The 21,833-nt window shown below is 42.6% G+C and overlaps 1 protein-coding gene across 16 annotated transcripts in view; it reads left to right on the top strand.

The window, feature by feature from the left end:
- Anks1b (ankyrin repeat and sterile alpha motif domain containing 1B) overlaps nt 1–21,833 on the top strand; it is a 1,165,946-nt gene that overhangs the window by 1,103,529 nt on the left and 40,584 nt on the right. For 10 of the 16 annotated variants that reach the window (NM_001271371.3, XM_087557138.1, XM_087557141.1 and 7 more), the window contains 2 exons: nt 10,334–10,462; nt 12,552–12,623. In NM_001271371.3, the coding sequence (NP_001258300.2) occupies nt 10,334–10,462; nt 12,552–12,623 (201 nt within the window). Of the gene's footprint in view, nt 1–4,073; nt 4,149–10,333; nt 10,463–12,551; nt 12,624–21,833 lie in introns of all 16 variants that reach the window. The other 6 variants (NM_001414940.1, XM_087557137.1, XM_087557132.1 and 3 more) reach the window with 2 other exon arrangements.

The raw sequence follows: 21,833 nt of genomic DNA on the forward strand, positions 1-21,833 counted from the left end.
AAGCGTTCCCTCTTGTCCAGCAAAGCTGAACCTTTTGTCAGGTCTTCATCAGGAAGAACTAAGCATTCTTCTAGCAAGAACTCTCTAAGTTACTCTCTGGTTTACTAATAGTACAAAAGGCCAGAACGAAGTAGACCAATGCAAAGGATAATGAATTACAGCGCTGACTGTTTCATTACCACTTACCAAGAACTCCTAGTAGATATAATATATATATATATATATATATATATACACAAACATACACACACACACATACATATCCCTCTCCCATTTAGCACAAGTGACCTGGTCAAATAAGCCAAGAACTTCTTCTTCTTGCAGATGGAGAAATTCTAAAGGTTCATTAATACTTAGTCGTAGAGGCTGGACAGATGGCTCAGTGGTTAAAAGCATGTAGTATTCTGGCAGAGGACCCATGTAAGTTCCCAAGTTGTCAAATGGTTCACAACTGCCTGTGACTCCAGCTGCAGGGGATCTGATGCTATCTTCTGGCCTTTGAGGGTACCGAGCTCACATGCACAAGCACACACATGAACCCATAATTTAAAATTAAAAAAAAAAATACCACAGTTTGAGTCATCAATTTTCTAGTATACCTCCCACAGGAGATGAAATGTTATCACTGGTATTTTTTTCTTTCTCAAGGCTGAATAGTGTCTTCATAGATGAAATGGCTTTCTATAGTCAAAGCTTACCGCATTTAGCCTCATGGCCCTGTGTCTAGGAGAAGGGCCATCTCATATTAGGAATATATATCTGTTAAAGTCTACCCTCCTGATCTGGCTGGCAGGTAGGTCTAGCAAATTATTTACTGCCAACAAAGCAGCTTGTCTATCTGGAATGTATGTCCTGTCTATTAAAAATCTTCCTAACTAAAAGACTGATTAACTTCCTTTCATTTAAACCATGTCTTAAAAGCAGGGTTTTTTTTACCATTCATAATGATTCACAACGATAAGGAATTTCAAAGTTTTTACTCCTTCTGCATTTAAGACTTTACTAATATCAATTTATGTATCAATATAAAACTGGATATCGTGGCAGCTGCTACAGGCAAAAACATGTGCAAACCCTTCAGTATATATGAGAAAGAGGTGAGGGGTTGTCTCCCTCTATTGAGAGAATACATTTGTCAAATAATTGTTGCACAGGAAGCTCTGTGCCTTGCTTAGCTCTGGTAGTATTATGGTTGGAAGACATGTTATGTAGCAGTGTACCAAGTGGGCCTTGCCCTACAGACTCCAAATGCCTGACTCTCTAAAGAAAAGCTGCCGATACAAGGGGCTGACACCTGCTCAAGTTTCCCAAAGTCACCAAGGCATTGTCCTCCCAATGCCAGGGCCTGTTTCGGGCCAGAGAATCAGGCCTAGGGAAAAGCAAAGACCTGAGCCCCTCAGGAAAGTCAGAGGCTCTCCCTTCATTCCTCTGGAATACAGGACAGTATGCCCTTATGATCTCCCAGCATAGGACTGAAGAGGGCCCCAGAAGACATGTGCGTCGGGATTTTGGGAGTGTTGGCCAAGAGGGAGGACTGGCCCTGACATAGATTTAGATGCTTGTAGCACCTACTGTCCTACTGAAGGACAGACAGAGCCTAAGAATCCCAGCAGAGACTTGAGAACAGTGGCCTGAAAGTCTGTCTCCTCTTCCTGTGTGACAGAGATGTGTGTATGCCCAGGGGTGTTGCAAGAGAGCAGGGTAGCTAAGCCCCTCCCCTGCTTGCCACTGTATCATTTTCCCAAGTCCTCCCCCCAACTGAACACAGAGACGGCACTCCAAGAGAGACCACACTGCCCATTCCTTCCTCCTACCCCACTTCTCTCACTACTTCTGGTGTCCTACATTCCAAGGCTGGCCATTCGGGAGGAAGAGGAAAGTGAGAATCAGCAATGAGATAGCATTTTATATAAAAGGAATCCCATGTGACTCAAAGTGACCAGGAAGCTCTGCCACCCACCTGAAACATTAAGTGCTCTCATGCCTGGTTTATTCAGAGCTAATGATGGGAAAGCAATAAAACTTTTACGTGTTTAGAGTTACAGAGTTGAGACTCTTCAGTGAAGAGCCTCAGGCTCAGAAATCCAAGTCCCTCTCACTAGGTTCTCTGCCTTCTGATGAAGTCCCTGTAGCCTTGCCTGCCTCCTAACCATCTCAGAAGCTGTTATCTGTCTCCACTGCATGGGTCCTCAGTTTAGTCTCTCTGAATGTTGACATCTCCCTCTGTCAGGCGATGGATGGTGTGTTGGCTCCTGGTGGTGTTAGAAGTATATGCAAGAGCTAAGAGCTTTGAGTCACAGAACTTACTCGGGAGTGTGGATGAGAGGGGTGAACAGCCTGAGGGAATCATACGAATACATTTAGTGCGAGTGAAGATGGAAATCCAACCAAGCCTAGAGTCAGTCCAGGCGGCCATCTACATCCTTCCTTTCTGCATCCATAGATACAAATTACAGCAGATCAAAAACCTGAACATGCTGCCTGATTTTGACATGTTGTTTCCTTAGACAGTGCAGTGTATCACCATGTGTTTTATCATTTTTCCCTAGACAGTATAGTATAACACCTATGTGTTATATCCTTTGTGATGTTCGGCAAGGTGTATATAAGTTATGTTCAAGAAGCACTGCCCCATAGATACCAAGGGATACTGTATGTTTAAATCAGAAAGAAGCTACTAGAGACAGAGAAGGTGGGATGAGTGGCCCCAAAACTCAACTGGCTAGAGAATGAATTTTTGGAAGACCTTCTTGCAGAGAAAAATGACTTTAAGTTTAAAGTAGAGGCCGATAAATGGGAGATGGCCAGACCCCAGGGTATAACTTCCTTACAGAATGCCGGGTATCTGCAGTCTATCTCCCTCACATGAGGCAGAGAGGGGAGGACTAGAAAGCAAATGAACACGTATGGTGGGAAAGCATCCTCACTGGACAGAGATGCTAACATCTGGTGAGCGTCTCTGGGAAGATGGCAGAGGAGGAAACCTTAATCGGGGACAAGTCTGCTTCCACAGTTTGTTTATGGCTGCCCTTCAGTGGGTTTCCAAGACATACTGTGGGTGTATGAGTTCCTATCCTGCAGTGATCTTTGTCAGATCCACAGGGGTTTCTGGGGACACACAGGACTTGCTAACCGAGTCCAGACCATAGCCTATTACTCGGTTTCTGTGTTTTGGATTTTATTTGGTGGGGGAGGGGGATGCTGGTTTTCGACAGTTTTTCTGTGTAGCTCAGCAAACGCTCTACCTGGACCTCCCAAGTCCAGTGTCTTTTATGATGACAACATTCATGAAAACAACTCTGAAAAAAGCAAGCTCCTAGCCCCTCAGGTTACATGCAGCACTTCAGGAAGGTGTTGGTTGGCCGAGCATTTGATTCTGAGCACACATTGCAGTTTTAGATTTCTGCTGGTGTGGTGGAGAGCCCAGTGAGGATGCTGGTTCACTGCACCCATAATGGCTGCTGGGCTTCCCTGGCCCCAGTCCCTTTGCCTAGGCAAGGGATCCTCCAGCATACCTCTGCTGCACAGGTACCTATGGGTTTTCATCCACAGAGCTCCACCCTAGACATCCCTGGAGGCACAAGCATCTTTTACTGGTTTATTCTTGACCATTGAAGATATGAAACTCCAGATGTTTAGCTGGTTCTAAAGACACCTTCCCTGCCTTTCGATGAAATATTTTTATTTTTGGAAAATAACACTCAATGAAGAGGGGAGGTGCTGCTTTTCTTTATGGCAAAAGTAAAAAAAAAAAAATAGTTTACATTTTCTGAGCCATGAGTTTATTTGTAATTTACCTTGTTATAGCACTAACACATAAATGGTTTCCTCCACATCCCCGCTCCCACCCCACCTCACCTGCAGCCAACCCCAAGATGCTTTTAAGCAAAAAAGAATAACTTGGAAGTCAAATATTAAACCTCGTGTACCCTACACAGTCTTTTAATTTTTTTTTTAAAGAAATGTGATTCTTTTATTCTGCTGTTTTCTCCCTCCCTCCCTCTCCCGGTATACATTGGTAGCTGCCATGTTTTAAATATTGACAAGATAAGATAGTTTTCTGTTTATACCAGCAGTCGTCTGTCTGTGAAATCTGGACCAATCAGAATGCTGGATTTCCTTTCTCAGCGATCCATCAGGTTCATAATGTAAGGCTACAAACGGTTGTTTTCTCTTCCTGAACTTGCGCTTTGTAGTGTGTCGCAGTGTCCTGTCACTCGCCCCAGCAATGCGAAAACTCTGTAATGTCTGGTGGCTTCTGAGGTGCTTTGTCTCTTACACTTCATGTGCTTTGTGACTGGATAATGTGTAAATGCTGTCCTAAAACAAGAAACATACTTGGTCTGGAAATCCACAGTTACAACCTGTCCCGTCTAAGTTTTGGTTTCCATTCCAGGTGTCTGTCTTAACTGGCTTTTACAGGGAAAAAAAGACAAAGGGTAAATTGATACATAGAGAAACATGTATATATCAGCGCCATTCTTCCCGTTTCTTGTACTTTGTGTCCACGAGCTAGTCAACCCTTTGTGTCTGGTGATTCTTAAGGATTCATGCACTTTATTTGTGAGAAATACTGGACTTGCATGAGATACCCTGCAACTGATGCAAATGTCGGGGAGAAGGGGAGGTGGTAGGGGGTGGGGGTGGGAGTGGGCTCTCACAGCTTTAAGGTGGTTCTCAGCCTTTTTGCATTTTGGCCGTATTGAATTGATCTTTCCAGTGCATGTGAAATTGTGACCTATTTTATTTCGAGCTGCTTAATATTCAAATATTCATGTCTCACATTCGCCTATGTCAGAGAAAAATTTTATTCGGAACATAAACATTGTGGCATAGATTTTTTTTACGTTTGTAATTTAAAATACAATCCTATCTTCACATCCATTGAAACTTTCTCCATCGTCTAGCCTGTTGTCTGGAAGCCTGAGTCATTCGGTTGAGAATCACTGAAAGTTCTTGGGGTGGCATGTGAAGGCCCTCTGGTGCGGGGAGGGGTGGGCACATTCATCCTCCTGTGCATGGGACTTCCGGGTTCTTGAGCACCACGATGTCTGAGCATTGCCTGTCCTGGTGCTCTGTGACCCGGAAGTCCTCCCGATCGCACAGTGCTAACATCAGCTTCTAAGTGTTCAGCAGTGGCCATCTCTGCTCCTCCTCCATAGCACACATTCAGCAAACACAACTGCACAACCAGGGCACCGTTGGTAGCTCTTGGAGCCCTTCCCAACCAACTGCAGCAGCTGCAGCAGTGGCTTTCTGTAGCAGGCTTTCCCCACTCGTGAACTTTGGTAAGAGACATTTACGATGGCCATCGCCAGATAATGCACATATGTATGTTCACAAGAGTGGAGCTCTCTGTGGCACTCTGGGCAGCCTTAATGATTTCAGGAGGTAAATGTCATCGCTTACACATGTTTGGGTAGCCCTTCTCTGAAGCTTGTCAGAAAGTGAGACCTCAAAGTGACAGTGGCCCCTTGAGAATCTGTTAGTTTTCCATTAGGTGTTCTGAGGAAATAGAAAATAATGTTTGTGAATATCCAGATCTAAATTTATAAGCAGGTCGGTGGGAATAGCTCCATGCAGAAAAGATTTAAAAGCTTCTATTTTAAAAAAAATTAATTAAGTCTCAATTTTAAATTAAAAGAAAAAAAGAATTATACAAGGCTTTAGAAAATATCCTACCTCTCCATTAGTGTTAGAAAGCTGTGTCATAATCCAGGCCTTTAATCATTTACTGACATCCCTGGGAAACCTTTTGTTTAGAAGAAAATTAAAAATATAGAAAACGCTCCCCGTTGTATTGTCAGAACATGCAGAATATGAAATGTTCGTTTTTGCTATGTGAAATGGTCTTTCTTAGAACTTTCCCTAGATGTCAGGTTGTACTAACTTGGAAAATAACACAGAGGCCAAAAGCTACATTTCTGAGTCATTGCTCTAATAAAAAATCTACCGAGAGGAGTCTGAATTTTATATAACTAAGTTCGTTTACTGGTATTATATTTTTCAGTTAGTGGTATAAAATAAAGTTTACTTTAATTGCATTGTTTTATATATGACCTAATTATAAGTCCTTCAAACTCATCTAGAATATGAATTAATGATTGGCATTTGAGAGGTGCCTGTTAGAAAAAATCTACTCGTTTAAAACTCTACATTAAATTATATTTTTCCATAATGTTTCAAGTGTGAATTTCTGGTTAAAGTGCTAACTAGTGATGTCTATTTTCTCCTGCTTAATGAATTTCCTTCACTGTATTTATTTTAAAATGAAACATGAAATGCCTTACCATATATTTATATAAATTAATATATATTTTATATAAAACCGGCACTGAAAATTTTACATATATTTAAATATAGTACATATATATATATATATGTATGTATGTGCATAAACATATGGCAACTACCAAATAGATGAACTTTTAAGCCATGACCAAACTGTTAGCATATTAAGGTCCTCAACCTAAAGGGCTTTCTCTAAGTATTCTAAGTGCTAAAGAAAGAGCCCAAAGACATTTATTTATTTATTTATTTATTTTTTTGGTTCTTTTTTTCGGAGCTGGGGACCGAACCCAGGGCCTTGCGCTTCCTAGGTAAGCGCTCTACCACGACATTTATTAAAAGTTATTTGACTTGTTTTAATTTACCTTCTGTAATTATTTGAGGAAGCCCTGGGAAGACCACTATGTCAGAAACAATTCCAGATACAGCAAATGCCTCCCCCAAGCTTTCCCACTGCTTCCTTACTCTGATCAGCTCTCGCTGCATCATTGTTTCCAGGGTTAGTATATTTCTCATTAAAGAATAGTTTCCACTGTAGCCACTGTTTGAGTCAAAAGACTTCTTAGGTCTGTTTGATCGCTATTACTTCTTAGTAAGAATTTTAAAATGTAAAAATTATCCGATTTAACTGACGACACTTGCCTGAACAAAGACAGGTATCGCAGTATGAATCTATAACCTGGCTCTTCAAGAGCCAACCCAAGGATTCACCGCTGAAAATGTCCTATACACGCAGCAAATTTTCTCATTTATTTTTTCTGTCTTTTCTGCTACTGCACGGGGTTACTCAGCCCAGTTCCTTTCATGCTTATTCCTGCTTTCCCTCAAGGAGGGTGGAGACCTAAGGCACCCTAGTTCTCTGAACTCTTTTGTGTTTCCTGGCAGCCAACCGGCATCGCTGAATCCTAGCCCAAGGCCAACGTCCCTCCCATCTTATCTACAGAATATTCTACTAAGTCCAGCGGGAGTCCTTCCATTCACATTAACACTAAAACGGGCACTGAGCATCAAAATTCTGATTCCTCTAAATACTCATACATATGAGGTATTGTGTTTTCTGAGAGAGAGGAAGTTGAATTTCCAGGAAGAAAAAAAAGAAATATTTTCTTATAAATCCAATCCAAAGAACGCCTTTCTTTCTGCAAATACGTTTCTGGAAATAGCACTAAGCATGACAAAACTCAGAGTCTGTTTCCAGAAAGGTCGATTCAATCTCTGTGGGGAATTTTAAAATATTTGGACTGGAGCAACATTTCAAGACTGCAAGGAAAATAAAGTGAGGATTATACTTCCCTCCCCTATAATTATCTTCCCCCGTAACTTCTAGCGGTGGTACCAGCAGATCACTCCGGATTCGAAGCAGGGGGTTTGTGACTTTTGGACCCAATGAAGGCATAGGAGAGCAGTTGATGGCGCTGTCTAAACAGTTAGGTGGATGTGCCACTCATGTATTCAAATGGTGACTTAAGTGATCTTGGCGATTACAGACAGAGAGAGTGTGCTTGGGTTTGCGATCCCCAAAATGGCCATTACAATGTGTATGGATGATGTAAACATTCTGATCAGCATTCGGCTTGCAGCTCTGCATTAAATCTATAGAACCACAGTCGAGTTTAATCATGAAAGTGTGTGACCCAGTGGACGGAGAATGAATCCGTACGTGATCTGCATGCCTGCCCTACTAACCTGTGGGACAGCCGCACTGCCCAGCCTTACCACGCCCACTCCTACCCCAGCCCTATTCCCGGACCACCCCGTACAGCAGTAACCCCCAGCTTCTGCCTGTCAAGCTCTGCCAAGGTATACGCCCAGCTAGCCACAATAGGGCTAATGTGAAGTTTTGTCGCTCGGTGAGTTGTCGTGTCAGCGCTGGTTCAACGGCTCTCTCGATGTCACCCAAATCTTCCTTTTGTATCATTCCACAGAGTTGCGTGCAAACTCCTGTTGTTCTGTTAACGGCATCACCTGTGACTTAAGTGTACAACACCTGTTTGCTATGTCGTTGTTGCTTCCTCGAGGGGAACACGGGAGGGAGAGAAGTTTAATGGGGAAAAGCCAAGGGTTGTTTGCTAGATCTGGGGAGAGCTTTAAGAACTCATAGCTGCAGCGCTTCCAGAGTCGTAAAAGGCTATTATACTCCGCTTAAAAATAATAATGAACTCCACAGAGCCTTCAGGCTGACATCCGCAGTGCATAGCCAGCTTCATAAAGACGAGAGAAATAATAAGTCAGACACTTGAGAGAGAAAGAAAAGCAAAGGTCAAAATAGAAAAAAAATCAGAGAAAAGGCTTAATTTTGAAGTTAATTGCAGTCTATTGTTACTTTCACAAAATAACTCATAAAAAGATAAAATTCTATAATGAGCCAGGGATGGGCCATAAAGTCACAGGGGAAAGTGTTAATGTTAGCGTTATAGGTCTTAAATGTCATGCTTTGTTTTAAGTGATACGCGTTGACTAGGTGGAGCAATCGATACAAGCGATCCAACGACTAGAACAAAACAAATACAGGCAAATGGCTGGGAACGGAGCAAGGGCATGAGGCGTTCTCATTGGACGCGTGCTCCCAGGAAGAGCTGAGGGATGGGCGAGATGCTAGCAAGGCTAACCCAGGAGGTCAGGTGACCCACATACAGAGGAAATGCTCCAGGTGCCCGGCTCTGACCAGGCCCATGCATTTCCACAGGACTCACCCTTGTTATTCTTGTTTTTCAAAGCCGGTGAGAAACACCCAGAAGGCGGGGCCCTTGTCTCAGCTTTACCTTTGGCAGCTCCCTCTGTCCTGCCTAACAGAATTCTAAAGTACAGAGAACCGTTGTGCTGCTGGCCCTCTTCGCCCAGACCTCCCCGGAACCCCTAGCTTCTTAGCCTTGGGGATTTCTAGAGCTAGTGAAAGCTATGCACTTCCTTTCGCTCCGAAAGACAAACATCTGAGCATATTCTTGAGAACTCTCCCCAGAAATCCAGTGTCCGGCCTGCTAGCTAGTAGGCCATGAAACTCGGTTCCCAGCCAAACTTGTTTCGGGAGCCCGTAAGATCTTATTACGTGTTTCCAACACCTGAGGAAAATAATTTCTCATAATTCTGTAAGACCAACCGAGTCAAAAGAGAGAAGCTCTCGGGAATTGGGAATGCTTTTTAGTTAGTTTAGCTGCGTCCATTTGAGAGCAAACAACTGAATTTTTAGAGAGCGGAATCTTAGCAAGGAAAAAGAATACGAAGTACTCTGTCTATGATGTATACAAATGAAATTAGAGTCAAGAAAAGGCCTGCCAGGATAGAGTTTTGACTTTATAAGTGTTTTTATTAAATGAAAGTGGCAAATAAGACGATAGAAAGGTCAGTCTTAGTGGGTATGTATGTCATAGGACATAGCATCCCATGTGACAGCCTCACATACATGTGCCTGTTCATATATGAGCAGACCTGTATTCCTGAGTGTGGGCTGCTGTCGTTCTGAAGAAGGCCGCTGAGTATATCCAAGGCCATCACAGAGACACTCTATGCAGCTGAATTCCGATGAGGGAAATTAGCTGTTGGCCATTAATATATATTTCTTTTAGCATTTTGTTTAGTATCTTACCTACAAAACCTTCCTCCCCAGATATACGATTATTCAGAGTATATGATAATGTCCTATTTGGGAACTGAAATTAATGAAAGTATGGATTATTCTAAGGCAAAAAGCAATTCAAACTGAAATTTCCAGTCAATTAAAAAAAAAAGATTCAAGTGTATTCTTCCATTGTAACAAATATTATGAATTGGTAAATAGCTTACTAAAATTTTCACATTTTGCTTTTTAAAATTAGTTCGCCTAGGGTTTCATTCTGAAGATAGAATCGTGTAGACTTATTCATACTCAGCTTTAGGAAACACAATGCTCACTAATTCACATAGAAACAAAGCATTCTATGTTTATGCATACACAGTACACCCAGAGGCGTACATTTCCAGCTCAGGTGTGTTAGGGAAACCTAGACTAGCTAGAGAGAATGAACCTGCTTACTGCTTGTGCTGCCTCTAAAATAAATGTCATTTCCAGACAGGGGACTGGGGAGAACCTTCCATCACCTTGCGACCTCCTAATGAAGCCACAGCCTCAACTCCAGTCCAGTACTGGCAGCATCACCCAGAAAAGCTCATCTTCCAGTCGTGTGACTACAAAGCCTTTGTAAGTTACCCTAGACTCCATGTTGGGGCAAAAGTTGGGACAGAGGATGTGTTCCCTCATTAGTCTGCATTCACTGAAAACATACAAAAATGTTTGTCACTGGCATTTCTGAAGGGTTTTCTTTTTTTCCCTTCTTGAAAATGTCCAGATATCTAGAGCTTTGGAACCCTTGAAATCCCATTAGCCTAAGTTCTGTTCTGGGTCTCTGTATAAAGTTGTATAGTTCAAAAACCATGTGAAAAAGCACAATTTATTTATTCATTCATTCATTCATTCATTCATTCATTTTTTTTCAAGACAGGGTTTCTCTGTGTAGCCCTGGTTGTCCTAGAACTCACTGTGTAGACCAGGCTGACCTCAAGCTCAGAGATCCACCTGCCTCTGCCTCCTGGGGGCTGGGATAAAGGAAGTGTACTGCTACCGCCCTGCTTGATAAAGCACAATTTAAAATAGAATGATTGCCTAGTATTCACGGGGTCCTGGGTTCCACCCACAGCTCTGTAAACAGCAAGTAAAATCAAAGGGAGATGAACGCACATGCAGCAGATAGTCCTGTTGGCTGACCACTGACCTCAGAACACCAGGTCTGCCATCTCATATAAGATTCCCTCCATTGTCGAGGATGGGGTTTGGTTTGGTTTGGTTTGGTTTGGTTTGTTGGTGTTTTGTTTTTCTTTCTTTTTCTTCTTATAGGGTGAAGGGAATGGGTACTTCTTACGAAATGTTTAGCAAGTCCGGTAGGCTTTGGACTGGATAACGACTGCCATGACTGTGGGGTGGGGGGTTGGGGGCGGGGCGGAACCTGGTAACTGACTCTCTTTAAAGTAGATGTTTCGATTAGGGCAAACTTTCCTAAAACCTTCAAAGGATTTTAAGGATAATAAAGGTTTGTTTGAGATTGTTTTCCTTAACGATGTAGACGCCTTCTGGCTGGCTGTCTCCTCCCAGTCTGGGCTTACCTCAGCTTGCTGTCTACCTCCCATGTGGCTCATCTTTCAACACTGGATCTCTTTCAACAATTGTCCGAAAAATGTTGAAATGCCTTCCTCCACAGTTCAGACTTCGGCTTCTGAGGCTTTCTCCCAAGGCCTTAGACAAGCCTCTGACACCCGGCCTTCCTCATTCACATGGGCCTGTGCTCTTGGTCTCCCAGACCAATGCCTGTGCCCGCACTCGTATGAGCGGGACCCTGTCTTCCAAGCTCTTCCACGATCCTTGTCGTGGTTCGGATGTTAAAATGCGCGAAAAGCTATTTCTAAGGGTGCTGAAGAGGGGTGAAACAAAAGACCCAGCCGAGGTTTCCAAAAGCTGATAAATTAATTGATCTTTTTAAATTGGGGGGGGGGAGGTGAGGGAAGAAATACAAACGCAAAGACGTTTTGCTTATAATTATTCACCCCAGCCAGAAGCGACAGAACGAGTGTGAAATACATAGCAGGAATCCATGATTCAATCGCGTCGCTGCAAAGTGGCATATGGTTCTGGGGACATTTTCCTCTCCTCCATCCAGCCCTCCCTATGTTACTCTGCACCGAGGAATCATCTCTGTCCCTATAAAACGAGAATGACACACGTTTTCGAGTGGATAAAGCACAGGGCACCCAGCTGTAAATAAAAATAAAAATAAAAAATCCAAAACTGCATCTTCTCCTACGAACAGCCCCGCTTTAATTACCTATGCTGCAGAATAAGCCCAAATGGGGGGCCTCGTTGCCTCCTCATCTGTCTCATCCAGCCCTGCAATTACACTGATACTGGCGAGGATTTATTTTTGCAGACATTGCTGCCTCAAAAAAAAAAAAAGGGAAAACATTTTTAGATTCCCCCATTTTGCATTTAAATATGATTCGAAAGATGACGACATCTTTAGAAAATGCCGTAACTTTCGCGGAGATCAATTCCCAGCTCTCGGAAGTCATGGCTAACTCTGTCTTCTCTGCATCTGTAAGGATTTAAACTCATCGGCCACTCACAAGCCGAGAAAACCTAGCCAGTAGCCTTCCCACGGTGTGTTTTTTTAAATCATTACTCATATTTATACTCCGTTTTAATATGTCGTTCCAAGTGTGTGTGTGTTTGTGTGTTTTAGTATTTAGGTTCTATGCTGATAAAAGAGCTGAGGGGAACGGAATCAACACAGGACGCTTGCGCAAAGATGCGGGTGAGTTTGCCAAACCGTTTTATCTTAGTCGCTGAAATACTAAGTACTGGGTGCGCATGCAAATTGCCACCTTTCAGATCCCCGTGTTCTTCACCCATTGGCCTGTTGATCATACTGGCGTTACAAAAGGTGTTTGGGTTTCGTTCGTGTTTATGCCTGGGTTTATCCGGCTGTCGTCAACCGACGTCTCTCTGATATATTTTAGACCACGTTACGTTCTGCTTTTAATTTTTTTTTTTTTGGTTCTTTTTTTTTTTTTCAGAGCTGGGGACCGAACCCAGGGCCTTGCGCTTCCTAGGCAAGCGCTCTAACACTGAGCTAAATTCCCAACCCCTTTTAATTATTTTTAGAGGATGAAAGTTAACTGTACAAACACCGATCGCCCTCCAGACTGCTTTAGTCTATTTCAGGAAAGCGTCCTAAGCACCAATCTGACAGTCTGAGAATGCTCACTGAAAAGACTTCTAATGCACCGAAACCCGTGCAAAGCAGAGGTGCCAAGAGCATGTTACGTAAGGCTAACTTTGTTTGCGTGGACTCTTCCCAGATGTTCTTGGTTTTCTTAAAGTGTGAGAACATCCAGCTGTGAGTGGTGCAAGACACTGGGGGGCAATGGCAGAATTGCGACCATGCGTGCCTGTGATTGGTGGCTGCCAGGACCCCGAGTTTATTTTAAGCAAAGTACGTTACACGTTATCTTCCCTAAGACCCTCATTTCTTGCTCCCTCCAGAATAATAGGGATAATCTAGTTATACTAAAGAGTCAAGACTAATGGACCTGTTCCATACGGCAGATAATCAAAGTCAAATCGCAGATACTTAAAGAGCAGGTCCCAGGTTTTACTTGTGACCAGCGTAATCATCATTAGTTTCATATGAGTGAATAGTTTGTTACTAAAGTAACGAAAAACACATAATGGAGCTAAAACAATTTTTTATTCTTTATTTTTTTTTTTTTTTGAGACAGGGTTTCTCTGTGTGGCAGAGTCCTGGCTATCCTGGGCACGCTGTATAGACCAGGCTGCCCTATGAACTCAACTGCCAATGCTTCCTGAGTGCCGGGATTAAAGGCATGGGTCACCACACCCAGTGAACTAAAACAATTTTAAAGACAGATGTAAGGTGTTTAGTGGCAATTGGAACCAAATATATGTGAATCTCCATGAAACCAATTGGTATACAATCACTAGTTCCTGATCAATTAGGTAACAAAACGACTAAAATAGAGTGTGACTCTTGATACGGCACTGACGCATGTTAATCCTAGGTGACCTGGCGCTGCTTGATTACCTTGGTGTCTTACTACAGCGACAGCTGCCAATGCTCACTGATCACAGTGTGTTCTGCTGCACGCAAAATCCCCACTTAAAATGAAGACGCCAGGTCCCAGGGAGAATACCTTGGCAATCCAGACCTGTATTTAAGTCCGACTCAAGAGCATGAACTCTCCAAAAACACTGGGTTCCCCTGTTTTCCCAGAGCCTCTGTTTCTCATCCATAGAGAACGGCATGAGAGCAGATGACCTTGAGGGATTTTCCCGGTTTTATCATTCTGGGAATCTTGTATTCCGAATAGAAACTATCTGACCTACATTGTGTCACCACCGAACAGTGAGAGAAAGAGGAAAGTTTCCAACCATCCAGCCTCACAGTGATTTCAGAGATTTCCAGGAGCCTGTCTAAGAAATGGATCTGGCATTTCTCAATTCATGCGATTAACTAGATTACTGGAGTCCACCTGCTTCGGGATTTTTCAGTCAGCTCGAGCTCTGCAATGTTCGAGGAGCAGATTCGGGATGTGAATGGGTGTTAGTCAATTTCTCGAAACTGAATGGACTTCAAATCACATCCTGAGAGCAATAGCAAGACCAATTTAATAGTCTCAACAGAGAATAATCAAGTTAAAGACTTGTCTGTTGCCTAAAATGAAACTTAGGGAGAAAAAAAAAACTGCCTATTTAAAAGCCATTCCTCTGTTCTTTGGGGCATTTTTTTTTCTGGTTTGCCTCCCTTTTGTGTTTATTTTTGATTGTTTATATGAAAAAAATTGCAGGTTGATTGCTTCCCAGAATATCATAAAACCTTATTTGCTACCTTGATTAAATAAATTTCAGGCCCTGATACAGTAACCCAAGTTGCTTTGGTTGGAGCCCTTCGAAGCTAGAAGTGCAGATTGGAGTTGTGAATTAGAACTTTTCACCAGCTGGAAAATGGTGTGAATTTCAACTGCAGCTCATTTCCAGTCTGAAGCCAAAGATGTTGTTTTCTTTGCTAAGTAACCTGATGGCTGTCTAGCCTCATGCCCCAGTATAATCGAATTCTTGTCAGGAGACAGACTTTAGGACACGAATGTTCTTGAAAGTCAACGTACATTAATAGCACTAGCTAAAGCACTGCGGACTAAAACTTAACTCAGGTTAAATCTTTGGGTCGAGAAAAAGAAGTTGTCCCTTTGCTACTGTGCACGCTAGCTGAAATGAAAACTTCTCTGTAAGAAGTCAGTCAGTCTGTGCCTGTTTGGAGAAGAGTTTTCGTAAACATGGTTTGCTAACAGAGATGCCTAAGATCTGGCTATTACTTTCACTGCATTGACTGGAAGGGAGCAAGCGCGTGATTCTCCTGGACTGGTAGAAACATCACCTAACATGTGTCTTTAAACAGCCACCGGCCTGATAAATGACCCTGAAAAGACAGCTGTGGTCTTTTGGAGCCATTTCATTAGGACTGAGAACACTCAGCACTTGCCTTCGTGCACAGCCCAAGAGAATTGCATAGTGTTGAGATAGGCTCTGCCCTTACCCAAGATGCATGGGTCATTTGAATTACAATTCTTCGAACATCTTTACATATGCATAATGAGTGTTTATGGTTTTTTTGTTTCCCATACACCTTGTAATGAAAGCCCAAAGATAATTTTCTGCAGTGTTTTAACATACCTTTTTTTTTTTTTGATTATGTCCCATTGCACGAAGTCAGGCGTAGAATTTTCCATGGTGCCATTTGGTTTGGCATTCAGAAAATACCAGCGTTTTGAGCACCTCTTTTAGACCAGGGATGTTCAGCCTGTGTCACGGTCATCTTCAGCATCCATACCAGAACACAAAGCCAATGGAAGTTTAATAACTTGCCCCGGCAAACTCCAGGATCAAGCACATCCCAGACTTGCTGTGGGTTATATAGTATCTTGAATTTTATAACAGCTGGAAAAGTAGGCTTTTTATGTGTCTAAGATCTTCAGGAACTCACAAGTAATTCATGATGTTCGCATTGGCCAAATCAAACCATCTGGGTGCAGATAGATATCTCTAGTAATACGGGATAAACTCCAGTACATTGACTTAAACTGAACTTTCAGCCATGTCCCTACTGAATGCTTGCTAAGTTGGTTTTCTCCCACAGTTCTTACTTTAGGACATTCATTCTTGCTTAGGCAGAATCTGAACAACTTCTCCTTCTCAGAGGCATGGGGAGTATTTGATATTCACAACTGGTTGGTTTCCATGTCTTAAACCCATCCATGCATCCATCTCTAAGGTCTCCTGAAGGTCTGAAGTAGAAATAGTTTTCATTTCTTTCCTGGTGTTTTATTGTGTGTATCATTTCAGTTAAAAACCTGTCAAGATAAACTCAACGTGTTAGATGGTAGTTTAATTCACCTTATTGTGCAGTGTGGAATAATTTGTTTGCTCGGGTGAAATTTTCTTTTTTCCTTTTTCCTCTTCCAAACAGTCTTAAGATGTTTTTAATTAATAGAGTTGATTTTTAATGGACTCTTTTTTTTTTTGAAGCACACTTAGCTTTACAGAAAAAAAAAATTCAAGAAGCAAATGCTTCTTGTATGCTTGTTCCCTAACTGTCTTAGTGTTACTATTTCGGTGGTGTAAGACCTTGGCCAAGAGCAAGTTGAGGAGGAAAGGGTTTATTTGGCTTACACTTCCACACTGTAGTCCCTCATTGAAGGAAGCCAGGACAGGAATTCAGGCAGGGCAGAAATAAATGCAAGAGGCAAGAGCTGGTGCAGACACCGCAGAGGGGCTGCTCACTGGCTTGCATCACATGGTTTGCTCAGCCTGCTTTCTTATAGAACCCAGCCAAGGACTAGCACTGCCCAAATGGGCTAGACCCTCCCCCATCTAATTAAGAAAATACCTTATCAGCACAGTTTCTGAATTGAGGTTCCCTCCTTCCAGAGAACTCTACCTTGTGTCAAGCTGACAGAAAATTAGCCAGCACCATCGGACCCTTGTCAACTTGACACACTAACACATTAAGCCATAACCTTCCCTTTCTTGTTCTCCCCAATGCCAAGATCACACATTAATGTTATCATTATAATATATATCATATATGTCATATGATACATATTATAATGTTATCGCTCCAAATTTTAAGTCACAGTCTTTTAAAACTCAAATATTTCGAAATCCAGTTTCCTTAAAATCCAAAGTCTTAAAATTCAGTCTCAACCGAGAGCTCCTATAAAATAAAGTTTAAATAAATCCTTTCTTGATTGAAGAGGACGGAACCGAAGCACAGTTGCAATCTGAGCAAAGCAAGAACGTAAATAGCTCAATATCCAGTTATCTAGAGCTCATTCACGATCTTCTGGGCTCCTCCAAGAGAACTTTTCTGTCACCTTTCTGGCTCTGCCTTCTACGGCACACTCGATTGTCTTCTAGACTGAGGCTCTCTCCACTCCTCTGCTGCTGCTACCCTTGGAGTCAACCCACGGTACCGACACCTCAAAAATGGTGCAGTCTGCTATAACTGTGCTACACTTTCACTAGTAGTTTCTCCTGGGGCCTCTTCAGACCACATGGTGGCTCTCATCTCTTCTCCAAGACCCCTTTCACACCTTCAAAACTTAGCACCATCGGGGTAAGTCATATACTACCAAGTCCAGCTGCCAGCATGAGGTACAACCTTGGCCACTTCTGGAACACAGCTTCTGTGTCCTGACTCCCAGGAAACACTCCCCAGATCACCTCAGTGATGCTGGTCTCTTCTTAATCACAGCCAGTCCTTCAGCCCCAGTTGACCAGAATCACAGATTTTTTTCACACCCAGCGGATTCTTTGCTTCCTTCTGAAACCTCACAAGCCAGGTCTCCATTGTCTACACTGCTCTCAACATTCTTATCTTCCTTCCTTCTATGTAACAAACAGCTCACCGAGCTCTCAACACTCAATGGCTTTTCTAGCTGGAACTTCCAAGCTCCTTCCACAGTCCTCCCCAAAACAATGTGGTCAGGTCTGTCACTGTAATACCCCACTACGATGGTATGAACTTATCTTAGTTACGGTTACTATTACTTATGATGAAACAAACACCATGACAAAAAGCAAGTTAGGGTGGAAAGGGTTTATTTGGTTCATACTTCTACATTGTAGTTGATCACTGAAGGAAACCAGGGCAGGACCTCAAAAGAGCAGAAGCCTGGAGGCAGAAGCAGGGGCAGAGACCATGGAGGGGTGCTACTTACTGGCTTGCTCATCATGGCTTGCTCAGCCTGTTTTCTTATAGAACCAAGGACCACCAGCCCAAGGATGGCACCACCCACAATGGGATGGGCCCTTGCCCACCAATCACTAATTAAGAAAATGCCTTATGAATGGCACTTATGGGCACATTTTCCCAGTTGAGGTTCCCTCCTTTCAGAGAACTCTAGCTTATGTCAAATTGACATAAACTAGCCAGCCCGCTAAGCGACATGTTTGCATGTTCCTCCATTATCAACAGCTAAGTGGTAGATTTGTTCCTGATGGACTCACGTTGACGATGTGAATACTCTTGCTGCTGTACATCCTGTACGTCTGGACAAACTGACAATGGCCTGTGTCTACCATTACCACACATGAAAGTGTCTCTACCCTGCAGTTCTCTGGTTTTCAGAGCTGTTTTAGATTTACAAGAGAAAAAAAATGGTCCAAAAATTGCAGTGCTCACATACTCTCCCCCTACAGCTACTGAATTTACAGCTTTCTCTTTTTGTGAAACTCTTGTGTTGGCACGATACATTTGTCACAATTAGGACCACCAGTATTAAGTAAAGTTTGTGGTATATATTAGAACTCATCCTTCCTGTTAACAGAGTTCTGGGGCTCTATAAATGTGCAACAATGTATCTACTATTTCTTCTTAGTTGCTCCCATGTTTTGGAAAGTATACAGACGCTGTAAAAATGTAAACATTCCTAAACAAGCACAACATTTCTCCCCCAGGATGCAAACTCTGAATAATGCCCCTCTTTCTTCTAAATGTGTTTAGTGAAGAATCAGTAGGAGCTGGCTTTGAACCCTGATAATATATTACTGAGCAAAATTGCCATGTCTGCTTTGTCTTTTTAGATTTTCTTTGATAAAAAGCCCATCTGACAGGCTTTGGTACTAAGCCATAGTTTTCCTTCTTTATAGTAGCCAGACTGCTCATTTCCTGTATTCTGACAGCTTTGCAGACAGCCCCACTTCAGGTCGGAAATACAAAAACATATACTACTGACATGGGGAGAGTCAGAAAAGATATATCTTTCATCTTAACACAGTCATTTACGCTGCCTTTTGTGTTAGTGCTTTTAGCTAAATCCATGCTCTGAAACACAGGCTTCATTTCCTAATTAGTCCCTGGGGTAAATAATTAGTTCTAGGGTGCTAAATATGATGCCCTTTCTGCGGGGTTTCCCCATAGAACAGAGCCTTCTTTCTATCTCTCCCTCACGTGACACTGGGTGAATGCCAGTGGGGGAGGGATCATGCTGCCCCTCCCCCTTGACAGCAGGGATGGTGTGCAGTACATGTCTCTGTGGCACCTGCTTTATCGTGATGGTTAGACACAACGATGCATGCAAAGCTCATGTCTCCATGACATCTCAGACACACTGGCTTCTTCCTTCAAATGGTTGAGTAAATCCATGGGCAGATTTCCTTTAGATTCCTTTTTTTTTTTTTTTTTACCCCATCCCTGTGGCTGGTACCCCTTTCATTGTACTGTCTATGACCATAGTATGTAAGAGAATATTCTAAGGTTTAGGAGTCCCAGACTTTCCTTTCCACCTCGTGAGGTCATCTCTAAAACAGAGAAAACAAATGAAAAAGGAAGTTCTTCACGAGATGACGAGATGACGTATGTAACTCTACAGTTGTATGTAACTCTACAGTTGTATGTTTGGTTCTGTTGTCCCTAAATCAATTGGAATTTGCTTTTTCAAACGTTGGGTCTACGGGACTGGATTTTATAAAGCTCCAATTATATTACCAAAGGGCCATTCTGTGATTTGGGTTTGTTGTATGTGAGTAACTCCCGTTTTGAAGATTCCATAAAGTACAGCATTTAATGAGCTAGGAGATCGTTCTGACCAATGTGAAGTTCTATTTAATTTTGCCTCTCTGGTCTTACCCTTGCCACCATCCCTGTATTTTGCCTGGAGTTTAATCACCACTAATATACAGAGCCCCATCGATCCCCTAGTTAGATTAAATATGCCGCCGTTAGAAAACACAGGCCATTGGATTCACTGTAATACCCTTTGCAATCTTACTTTCTCCACTCTCACGGTTAGCGATTAGCATTATTCACAGGTGTCTGTGGTCTTGGAAATTGCTCTGAAAAGGGAGGAAAAGGGAGGCTAGGCTAAGGCATCGGCTCAGTCAGTAAAGCACTTGTTTTGCAAGCGTGGGAACTTCAGTTGAGGCAGATTCCCCAGTACCCACAGAAAATACCAGCCAAAGCAGCAGAAGCCTGTCACGTCAGCTCTACAGAGGCAGAGACCGATCCCCAAGGTTCAGCTTGCTAGCCTGCCAATCTAGCAGAATCAATGGGTCACAGGTTCAGTGAGAGACCCTCCCTCAATCAATCAATCAACCAATCAATCAATATAAATAAATAAAGTGGAAAGCAATCGAGGAAGATATCTAACGTTAACCTTTGGCCTCAACATGCACACATGCTGTACACACACACTGAGACAGAAAGAGACAGACCAACAGACATGACACAGACAGACACATGGACAGACAAAACCACATACACAGAGGAGTTAGAGGAGTTGGAGGCATAGAAGATAGAGAGGCAGAGGGGAACAAGAAGGAAATGGTGCCTGATTTTTAATGAGGCTAAGAGAGAATAAGGACTTATTTTAAGGGTTTTTTTTTTAATCAGAAATAGGCAGGATCTCAGAGAGTTTTAAAATTGTGGAGCCTTTGAACTTTCACCATAGGTCTCATTAGGTCTGTTCTCCTTAATTTGTATGATTCTTTAAACGTTCAAGCTGGAATCACCTCTAATGGGTGACTTTTCAAATATGTAGATTTCCGGGTACTGGTCGGTGCTTTGGTCTGAGCTCCATCACTGTCTTTGCTCGTCCCTGTGCTTTCAAAGAATCAACACCGGGAGAAAGCTGAAAGGGCTTTTTTTTTTAAAGTTAGAATGTGTCCTTCCTTAAAAGGAACTGAAACCGAAGCCATGATCCAAAAGTTCAAAGCCACCCTGAGCTATGTAGCAAGTTCTTTGGTCTTTGCACAGATCCTTCTGAGAGCAAATGCCATCCACAGCGTTTGCAGGGGCAAATATATAAAAAGACTAAGTTCTGTTGCCAAAAATTTCAGCTGAGGTTTGCGTTTTGCACCATCATCTTCAGGTGGGGTCGTGGAATCAGGCCCCGCCTTCTTCTGAGGACTCCAGGCTTTTTATAGGGAGGACCGAGCCTACCACATAACGGACAACCCCAAAGCAGCCACTTCCCAGTCCACTTTTTTTTTTTCTTGCCTTAATTTCCACTCGTCTTAAAGCCTCTTTCTAAATGTGTTTATTTAAGTGAACGTCATTGGCTACATAGGGCAGCACCAGCACTTGGGAGGAGCAAAATTTTAAAACCACCCTGAGCTATGTATCAAGTTCAAGGCCCCCTCTCAAATAAATAACAAGTTCTCTTTGACCCGAATACATTGCCATGTTTAATGTCCATGTATACACACATACATATGCACGAAAAATTAAAACTCAAAAAAAAGTCAAAAACAAGGTAGACAGCATCTGAGGGGAGGATATCCAAGGTTGCCCTCTGACCATGAGTACCCACCTGTAGGTAAACACACACATGCATGTAAATACACACACACACACACACACACACACACACACACGTATGAAGACTCAATAAATTGGCTTAAGCTAAAAAAAAATCACAAATGTTTAGGCCTTTTTTTTTTAATTGCA

The sequence above is a fragment of the Rattus norvegicus genome, chromosome 7 (assembly GCF_021556685.1).
Source record: "Rattus norvegicus strain SHRSP/BbbUtx chromosome 7, alternate assembly SHRSP_T2T, whole genome shotgun sequence".
In the NCBI taxonomy this organism is placed as follows: Eukaryota; Metazoa; Chordata; class Mammalia; order Rodentia; family Muridae; genus Rattus; species Rattus norvegicus.